Here is a 10,790-nt window from a genome sequence, read left to right on the forward strand (position 1 = left end):
ATTTTGGGTTGCTGCAAAAACTGTGTTTAATTGACACAATATGATTTAAGTTCAAGTACCCAACAGGTACATCTTTTAGTTCAAGCGTCTAAATGAAAATAATGGGCAAGTTTAAGGGGCTACATATGTATTCAGCCATTCTTCTTAGGGCCAGCTTCTTGTTAACTGTACACCAAATTTGAGCTCCAGCTTCTTGATAAATGACTAATTTGATAAACGTATTTGTTGAAAATTTGAGTGCTAACTCATCAGTAAAACTATTACAGTATCTTTTTTCGTTCCTTTTTTTTTTTTTTTTGTTGGAGAAATTATTATTCTCCTAAAACAATTGGTAGATACATTCTACAGACAAATAAAAATCAAAGTTCAAACCAGGTAAAAGGTGTTGCTTAATCCTTATTCCTTACTGAAATTAGAGCTAATCTCTCAAAAACTGCAAATACGAAAGGGAAACTACCAAATAAAGCACAAAAATGGAACAAAATAAGAATAATATTTACATAATCATGATCCTCCTTAATTAATAACAACAACATGAAAAGAAGAGCAACTCTTTTTTCATTTTTTGAGTCGACAAATTCCACATAAATATTACTACTCCTAAAAAGATGGAACAACGCCATAAGACGCATCGGCGGCGAGAAGGGAGTCGACTTCAATCTCAGTACGCTTAGCGAATCTGCCTTTGATTCTGGGTCGGGTCTCTGCGTAAGCCTTTCTAGAAGCATACCGAATAGTCTTCTCGAACTTTCTGTTCTTCCTTTTCTCTCTGTACCTCAATACCCTTGCTTCTCTGTCTAAACCAGAGACTGGGTTCGGTACGCCGGCGTCGGCCGATGAGTTCATCACTAAGGTGTTTGATACATCCGCCATTGCACTGTGCTCCGGCACAACTCCCACGTCCATAGATGATGAAGAAACCTGCATTATTTACCCATCCATATTATGAGATCATATACTTAACACAGATAAAGTTGTCTCGAAAGAATTACAATCAGAAGAAAATGAAGAGAGAAGAGGACATACACTTTGGCTAATGGACTGAGAGTTGAAGTTGTACAAGTATGGTTTAGATCCAATGAAGTCCATTTCGTACGTTGGAAATCCATCAACAACTGGACCTTGCAAATGGTTATTCTCATTCTTTTTCTGCACTGGCACCACTCCGTCCGAGCTGTACTGCTGATGCAGCTGAAGAATATTGTGTGGTTTTTGATCACACGACATAATATCCATATCCAAATACGAATCCATATCATTAAACAAATAATCAGCAGATTTATACTGATTATCAGTCCCTTCTTTCGGCGTCGGAAGTATCCACGACGCCGCCTCCGCCTCTTCCTCCGGTTGAGGATTATTCTCATGACTATCAAAGTACTTCTCTTCATCATTAACGCCGTGAGATTTTGCGACGGCGGAGTCGTAGAAGGGAACAACCGGGAAACGCTCGTGACGACGCGCTAATGGATTCGCAGAGTGGATATCGCGGTCGCACGTGACGCAGAGAGCGGCGGCGTCCGCCTTGCACGTGACGCTCGCCGGCGCCTGCTCGCACACCTCGCAAACCCAGACCCGCGCGTGACGCGACGCTAGCTTGTTCGCCGCGTGGATTTTGCAGTCGCATGCTAAGCATAAAAAAGCTGAATCTGCCCGGCAGAACACCGTCGCCGACGTCGTTTTGCACGAGTCACAAAGCTTCACCGTCAAACTCCAATTCTCCGAACCCATTATTACTTCTCTTGCTCTTTTTTTTCTGTAGTCAGAAACTTTTTTTTCGAAATTATTTTTTGCTTACTAAAACTGACTAATTACAACTGAGTAACTGTCGTAACTCTCCTATTCGCTTTATTTATTCAAACGAGAAGTGATCTGAAGGAGGGGGGATATCTAGAAAGCGACGAATCAGATAGCGACACGTGGTATGGTCTTAGCCAAATAAAATTAGAACTTAATTACTGTTGAAAAATACAAAGTTGTCGTTTGTGAAAGTATGAGTTGTCGTTTGGGGTAAAAGGTGTGGTCCACAAGGGGAAGAGCCGTGTTCGGATTGACGGTAGGTGGATAGTGGGATTTAAGGACATGTTTGGCTTTTTGTTAGTCTGTATCAAAAGGAGGAGAATGTGGGACCCATTTATCGTGACAGAGGTCCCACCTCTAAAAATGGGTTCGTGACTAATTTGTACACTCTGGCTAAGGATAAGGAGTATAGGGAAGTTGGCTTTTGAAGCTTTTGAAGAGTCACTCATAAATTTAGGAATATTTAGCTCCCATTTGGATCATATGTTTTTTTTATATTAAAAAGTGATCAATTGTTAAGATAAATTTTTCAAGTTTTATTCAGACTAATTTTTCAAGATTTTTACTCGAGTAAAATTCATATTCAAACATAATTTTAACTTTCAAAAGTCATTTTTCATCTTATTTCGAAAATCTTTTTGTCAAGTTACAATCAAATATATATTCCAATACTAGCTTAATAAGTATACTTTCTAACTATCTCTTCACACAAGAGTGATTTGCTCTAGTGGTAAGCACTCTCCACTTCCAACCAAGAGGTTGTGAGTTCGAGTCGGATGGGGAGTTTTTAGAGGGAGGGAGCCGAGGGTCTATCGGAAACAGGCTTTCTACCCCACGGTAGTGGTACTGTCTGACACACTACCTTCTCCAGACCCCACTAGTAAAATTATATTAGTTTGTTGTTGTAATCTCTTTATCGAACCTTGAATACGAAGTTACATTTGTTATGAACGTTATATTACCTTAATAATGTAAAGTTTTCGGCATAAATTCGACTTTAGTCAGATTCTAATCACCGAGCAAAACCAAAAAACAATACTAGTACTTTCTAAGTAGGAAGAATTTCAAATGAATGGTTATTATCGTCGTTGACTTGATTAGATTCTAATAACTTTAAACAAAATCTATTACAAGAATGACATGCTTGTGATCCAAATCTTATGCCAACGTAAGGCTATGATAAATGACTCAGGATTTATCCACTTTCTTTTGCTGAACAATCAAAATTCTCAAAGAAACCAACATTCATTCATTCGTAGGGAAAATTATTTAACAAATTTTATGTATATTTTCACTCATTCAAGAGTAAAAACTCTCACAACAAAATTTCTAACCAGCAACCAATTGCTAGATTGGAAAGGAATAAAAAGAGCATAATTTTTGTCCCTTAGGTTTCTTTTCATTATTATTCATTTATACCTTGAAGGCATAATAAATATATGAAAAAAGAGCATAATTTATTGAAGGCTAATAAAATTAATTTTAATTTTAAAATTTTAAGATTAAGGCAACACTTGTTCAATGTTTTAAAACGTATTAACAAATAATTATTAAGTAGGTCACAGTGAACGGCGTAAAAACTTGTTCGCAACAGGTGTTTACCCCAAACCAACAAAATGTGAGACATATATCTTGCTTAAATACTTTTAAACACTTAACTATGATCAAGTAATATACATTTTCACTTTGATTTGTTAATTCTTAAAGTTAATTATCTAGTTAGGTGTAAACACATGAAGTGTACTTTTTAAGTATGATTATTTAGTAATCGACTTCTAATATATATTGTAGTAAATACAAGAATTTTATTAAATATTTGACGCAACTGTTTTATAAAATACTTCTAGTATCTAATTTGTAAAATTAAGTTCAAATTTTACCTTTTGTTTATAGCAAACATGTTTTTCAAAAATATTTTAAGTTTTATCAAACACATTGTATAAGGAATCTTCAACAAAATCCGAAATAGACCAGCTTCGTGTTTCCCCGCCGTGTCCGGGACCCTTAAAACCCATGCCACTGCAGAGTGTTTATTGGTTTGCGACTATATTTAGTGGGCGTTTAGACATAACAATTGTAAAATTCGGAAAAAAGTGAAAAAAGTGAAAAAACAAAAATAAAAATCAAGTAAAAATGGTACTATTTGAAATTAAAGTTGTATTTGGATATCAATAAAATTTTGGGTTGTTTTTAAATTTTTGTAATTTGAAGTGAAAATTTTAAAAAACAGCTTTTTAGAGTTTCAAATTTTTAAAAAATTTCAGAATTCATCTTCAAATGAAAAGTTAAAAATTTTATGGCCAAAAATTGATTTCGAAAAAAATAATCAAACATGCCCATAATTTGTTTTATTTTTCACTTGATATTCTATATTTGTAATAAGAATCTAATTAATTTGTATGTGTGCCATGTGATCTATTAAAGCAGAAACTATTCCTTATTAAAAAAAAATCTTCATTTCTAAGATTGAATAAAAAGGATAGAGGGTCTTATCAATACTATTGTAACTATTTTAAATAACAACTTCATTTTCCAATCAACAAATACTTCACGTGGGACGGTGAGAGCAACGACAAAATTGTCACATTGCCCATTGATATACCTTTCATATCCACGAAAGATGTCAGCAATAGTTTTTGATTAAAGTTGGGTGATATCATTATAAAGTCATATTTGTATAGAATAACTTTAATCGTGATGAGAAGGTTATGTACTCTATCTCTAAATGAATGTTAATACGGAGGAAGATATAATATACTACTACGATGTAACTTACACGTGATTTAATGTTTAAACTCACTCATTGTTTCTTACGTAATATTCTTAGAGGTCATTTCGTATATGAGATAAGAATAGTAATTCCATATAAAGTTTGGAATTAACTTTAGCATGTTTTTATTTTGGGGATGTTAGCTAATTTTGAAATAAGTTTTACGTTAAAATAATAGAATTAGTTATCTCATATAGAATGTGGGACAATTAATCTCATGACCATTGTACCAAACGGCCTCTTAATTCTTATCTTTGCCACATATCAATCGGTTGTCATTTACTTTCATTATCTCGGTCGTCTTTACTTTGTTGTATAGTCATGATTTATGTTCTATTTTAGAAGCCGAATATATATAGAGTGATTAAATCACAACTACTATATTTAAAAGTAGCTAGTAAATAGTAAGTGAGACAATAATAAAAAGAACACCAGAAATTAACGAGGTTCGGCAAAATTTGATTTTTGCCTAGTTCTCCGACACAATCAACTCAAACTTTATTTCACTCCAAAAATACAAGTGAAATACTACAAAAGAGAAAGAAGATTCAAATGTCTTAGGAGATAAGAAGACAAGTGAGAGATGTTTACAAATGAACAAAACACTTGCTATTTATAGAAGGAAAATGACCTTAATAATGTCATGCATGACATCACATTATGTGTGATCATACAATGTAAATGCATATACCAATTTCTTCCTAAAAGGAGGTTTTAAATGCTCACACTAGTTCACAGTAATCTTGTCAAATTCAACAAATCTCCACCTTGGCAAGATTTCACTTTTTAAATTTTCTCTCAATGATAAATTTTGATTGTGTCTTCAACTTCAATCTTCAAAGTTCAACAATGTTGATCAAGTTCAAACAATGTTGAAACTTGATCGTAGTCACTACTTTTGTTAGCATATCGGCAGGGTTGTCTATAGTCCAAATTTTCTGCACCATGACTCCACCTTTTTCTATAATATCTCGTATAAAGTGATATCGAACATCAATGTGTTTCGTCCTTGCATGATAAACTTGGTTCTTTGCTAATTGGATAGCACTCTGACTATCACAAAATAATGTGATGCTTTCTTGACCAATACCAAACTCTCTAAGAAACCCTTGAAGCCAAATTGCCTCATTTACAGCCTCTGTAATTGCCATGTACTCTACCTCAGTAATAGACAAAGCAACCGTTGACTGCAAAGTAGACTTCTAACTAACTGGTGTATTTGCAAAAGTGAAAACATAACCAGTAGTTGATCTACGCTTGTCCAAATCACCCGCATAATCCGAATCACAATATCCAACAAGATACTAACTATCTTCTTGCTCAAAAATCAATCCAACATCTACAGTATTATAAATATACCATAGAATCCATTTCACAGCTTGCCAATGCTCCTTTCCTGGATCATGCATATACTTGTTTACAACTCCGATAGCATATGAAATATCAGGTCTTGTGCAAACCATTGCATACATCAGGCCACCAATGACATTCGCATATGACACTCTTGACATATACTCTCGTTCAGCTTCATTCTTCGATGACATAGCAACACTAAGCTTAAAGTGAGGAGCAAGAGAAGAGCTAACCGACTTCGTGTTCTCATTCATGCCAAATCGATCGATTACTCTCCTCAAGTATTCTCTCTGGGATAGATAGAGTTTCTTTGAATGTCTATCTTTTTTATCTACATGCCAAGAATTTTCTTCGCCTCACCCAAATCCTTCATCTCAAACTCCTTTCTCAATTGAATTTTCAACTTCTCAATTTCCTCATGACTTTTGGAAGCTATCAACATATCATCAACGTATAGGAGAACATATATGAAGGATCCGTCTTCAAGCTTGCGCAAATACACACAATGAACGTATTTGCTTCTTTTGTACTTCTGCCGCAATATAAACTTGTCAAATCGTTTGTACCATTGCCTAAAAAATTATTTCAATCCGTACAATGATTTTTCAAGTTTGCACACCATATTTTCCTTTCCAACAACTTTGAATCCTTCTGGCTGAGTCACATAGATTTTCTCTTCCAGGTCTCTATGGGAAAATGCAGTTTTTACATCTAACTGAACTAGTTCTAAATTCAACTGTGCTACTAAAGCCAACAAAACTCTAATGGATGAGTGTTTCACGACTGGAGAAAACACCTCAATGTAATCAATTCCCTCCTTTTGAGCGTACCCTTTGGCCACCAATCTTGCTTTGTAGCGAACATCTTCTTAGTTAGAAAATCCTTCTTTCTTTGCAAATACCCATTTGCATCCAATTGCTTTCTTGCCCTTCGGGAGATTGGCCAATTTCCATATGCGATTCTGATGAAGGGGCTGCATTTCTTCATTCATGGCAATCCTCCACTTATCTTCTTCTGAACTTTGGACTGTGTCTTTATAAGTGGTAGGAACACCATCAGCGACAATTGAGGCTGCACAAGCCACTGTCTCTACGAGACGAACATGTTTCATTATTGTTATTTTTGGCTTGCTGATTGCTATTGATTCAAGTTGTTGTTGGGGTTCCTGAGTTGGAATCTCCCCTTCCACTGACACTTCTTCCACGAAAAATCTTGTATTATTTCCTCGTTTTCTCCCTATGTTGGAAAAATTAATTTTCCCTCAAACTCCACCTGCTTTGAAGCACCATCAGTTTGTTTGACATCTTCAACTGTCACCTTATCTATTATGGTAGATTCATCAAAGGTAACATCTTCGCTGAATATAATTTTTTTTTGTCTCTGGACACTATAAGTGGTATCCTTTGACTTCAGAAGTAATTCCCAAAAATATAGCTTTCTTTACTCTCGGATCCAATTTTGACTCTTTCATATGATAGTATGCAACTGAGCCAAATACATGCAAAAAATTATAATCTTCAGCAGGTTTTTCATACCATTTTCAAATGGTGTCTTGCTACCAATAGCGGTAGATGGTAGACGATTAATGAGGTGGCATGCATATGTTATTGCCTCAGCCCAAAATTCTTTGCCCAAGACAGTATTGGACAACATACATCGAACCTTCTCCAGCAAAGTCCGGTTCATACGTTCTGCCACTTTATTCTGTTGTGGTGTATTTCTAACGGTGAAATGTCTCAAAATGCCATCATATTCATAAATCTTATTGTAAAGATCATTTTTGTATTCTCCACCGTTATCTGTGCGAAGACACTTTATCTTTCTGCCTGTTTGAGTCTCGATTATCGCCTTCAATTTGAGAAAAATTTCGAGTACCTCATCTTTAGTTTTCATAGTATACACCCACACTCTCCGGAAAAAGTCATCAATAAAGGTTACAAAATAGTGTTTCCCATCCAATGAAGGTGTTTTGGAAGCACCCCAAACATTAGAGTGAACATATTCCAAAATACCTTTAGTATTATAGATAGCTGTTCCAAATTTAACCCTTGTCTATTTTTCCTTGACACAATGCTCACAAAACTCCAATTGCATGTGTTTACTCCTTTTAACAATCCTTGATCTGATAAAATTTTCAAGGATTTTTCTCCAGCATGTTCCAAGCACATGTGTTGTAGCTTGGTTGCTTCTGCCTCCTTGTCATCACTGGATGTCATTGTTGTTGTCCCAATAACTGTACTACTATGATAGTGGTACATGTTATTATTTCTCCAAATTCCCTTCATTACCACTAGTGTATCGGAGCATATTCTCATTACCCCATTTTCTGCCATAACTTTGAACCCCTTTGACTCTAGGGCTCCTACAAAAATGAGATTTTTCTTTAATTTCGATACTTAGCGAACATCTGTTAATATTCTGATCAATCCATCATAATTCCTTAATCGGATTGAACCAATACCATATGCGATAAGAGGATTATTATTTGCGGTGTGAATAACTCCACATTCTCCTTTTTGAAAATCAACGAACCAATCCCGGTTGGGACACATATGATAGCTATAAGTTGAATCCATCAGCCATATGACAGATGGTTTGAATGGCTTAGTTGTAACTAGTGAGAAATTAGAGTTGTCACAATCAGCTACATTTGAATCCATGACAGCCTTCCCATTGTTAGGTTTGGCCTTATTTTTTAACTTTGGACACTCTTTATTCCAGTGCCCCTTTTCTCGGCAAAAGGCGCATTTATCTTTGTTGTGTCTGGATCTTGACTTGGATCTTCCTTTCTTCGTTATCATATGATTTTGAGAACGACCTCTCACGACCAGTGCTTATGCTTCTCCACTCTTTAGTTTTCTCTCTTTCTTTGTTCATAGCTATACAAGACAGAACAAATTTATTTAAGAGACACTTCATCATTCCCATGAAGTCGAGTAGTTTCGTGGTGCTCGTACTCATCAGGAAGTGAACTTAATAACATTAAGGTCATATCTCCATCACTAAAAGTCACATCCATATTTTGCAAATCTATCGCCAACTTATTAAAGTTGGTGATATGATCATTCATTGTAGTACCAGAAACATATGTGAAGTGTAACAGTCTTTTTTCATGTAAAGTTTATTTTGACTATTTTTCTTCAAGAATTTATCCTCTAATGTATTCCACAATTTACTTGTAGAAATTTCTTTTGTATATGGATACTTCTGTTCTCTTGCAAGGTAAGATCGAATGGTACCATAAGTAACGCGGTTGATAATCTTCCAATCTCATTCTCCGATATTTTCTGGTTTCTTTTCTTCTATGGTAATATCTAGCCCTTGTTGAAAAAGGGCATCATGAACCTCAGTTTGCCACATCCCGAAATGTCCTGACCCGTCAAATATTTCAACTGCAAATTTAGCATTTGACATAGTTCTTGTCATAAGCGAAGATGCCAACGACGTATTACTGACACCCGATGTGGACTCTTAATTTTTATTATCTCTCATTTTTGCTACAGATACTATTTATTTGCTGATAGTACAGAATACCAAAGTAATTTTTTTTTAATGTGGAAGTTCAGACTATGCTGCAACCACAGAGTATACTCAGATAGAACCTTGGCTCTGATACCAATTATTGCGGAAACCGAATATATAGAGAGTGATTAAATCACAACTACTATATCTAAAGGTAGCTAATAAATAGTAAGTGAGATAATAATAAAAGAACACCAGAAATTAACGAGGTTCGGCAAAATTTAATTTTTGCCTAGTCCTCGGACACAATCAACTCAAACTTTATTTCACTCCAAAAATACAAGTGAAATACTACAAGAGAGAAAGAAGATTCAAATGACTTAGAAGATAAGAAGGCATGAGCTCCCTACCGAGGAAGAAGTTAGAAATGTTGTATTCTACATTCATCCCAATAGCTCTGCTGGACCAGATGGTTTCAATTGTCACTTCTATCAAACTTCTTGGGAGATCATCAAAGAGGAAGTATGTAACTTTGTGCAGAACTTCTTCACTAGGGCTAATTGGTTCTTATTCAACTACTATACCCACACCAATTTGGTTCTTATTCCCAAAGTTATTGCCCCAACAACCTTGGATCAACTGAGGCCTATTAGCTTGTGCAATGTCTCGAATAAGATAGTTTCTAAAATTATTGCTATCAGAATTGCCACTCTCCTTCCTAGAATCGTATCACAAAACCAATATGGATTTGTTAAATGGAGGTTAATCACATAAAATATTCTCTTGGTACAAGAAATAGTCCATGATATCAGAAAGAACAACAAAGGGGGGAACATCATCATTAAGCTAGACATGTCAAAAGCTTATGACAAGCTTTCCTTGACTTTCCTCACTGCATTCGTAAGGAAGATGAATTTCTCTGAACCTATCATTGCGCTCCTACACAAACTCTTGGCCAACAATTGGTACTCCATGTTAATTAATGGAACCAGATATGGGTTCTTCAAGTCTACTAGAGGAGTTAGACAGGGAGATTCTCTTTCACCCTCTCTTTTTATTTTAGCTGCAAAAGCATTATCTAAAGCTCTAAATAAACTCAATGAGAACCCTCAATTTTGTAATTTCTCAATAAGATCTAAAGGGCCTAAGATAAACCATTTATGCTATGCGGACAATCTAATTCTTTTTTCTTCTAGTGACAGGAATTCAAGAAAACTTCTCATGAAAGTACTAGAAGATTATCAAGAAGCCTCGGGACAACAAATCAACAAGGAAAAATTTTCTTTCTCACTCATAACTTCAGAGATAAGAGAGTTAACAGAAGAATAAGGAAGTGGACTGGATTTAAACAAATTCAATTTACCTTCACTTATTTAGGATGCCCAATATATACTGGCAGAAAGAA

The 10,790-nt window shown here is 35.3% G+C and overlaps 1 protein-coding gene across 1 annotated transcript; it reads right to left on the reverse strand.

Moving 5' to 3' along the window:
• Positions 1-474: 474 nt before the first annotated feature.
• LOC107786858 (zinc finger protein CONSTANS-LIKE 3) lies at positions 475-1,853 on the reverse strand. The gene is made up of 2 exons (XM_016608359.2): positions 1,027-1,853; positions 475-921 (listed from the first exon to the last, which is right to left on the reverse strand). Exons 1-2 carry the CDS (start codon positions 1,729-1,731, stop codon positions 601-603), a joined length of 1,026 nt encoding a protein of 341 aa, XP_016463845.1. The 5' UTR covers positions 1,732-1,853; the 3' UTR covers positions 475-600.
• Positions 1,854-10,790: the final 8,937 nt, after the last annotated feature.

Source organism: Nicotiana tabacum, chromosome 24 (assembly GCF_000715075.1).
Source record: "Nicotiana tabacum cultivar K326 chromosome 24, ASM71507v2, whole genome shotgun sequence".
Classification (NCBI taxonomy): Eukaryota; Viridiplantae; Streptophyta; class Magnoliopsida; order Solanales; family Solanaceae; genus Nicotiana; species Nicotiana tabacum.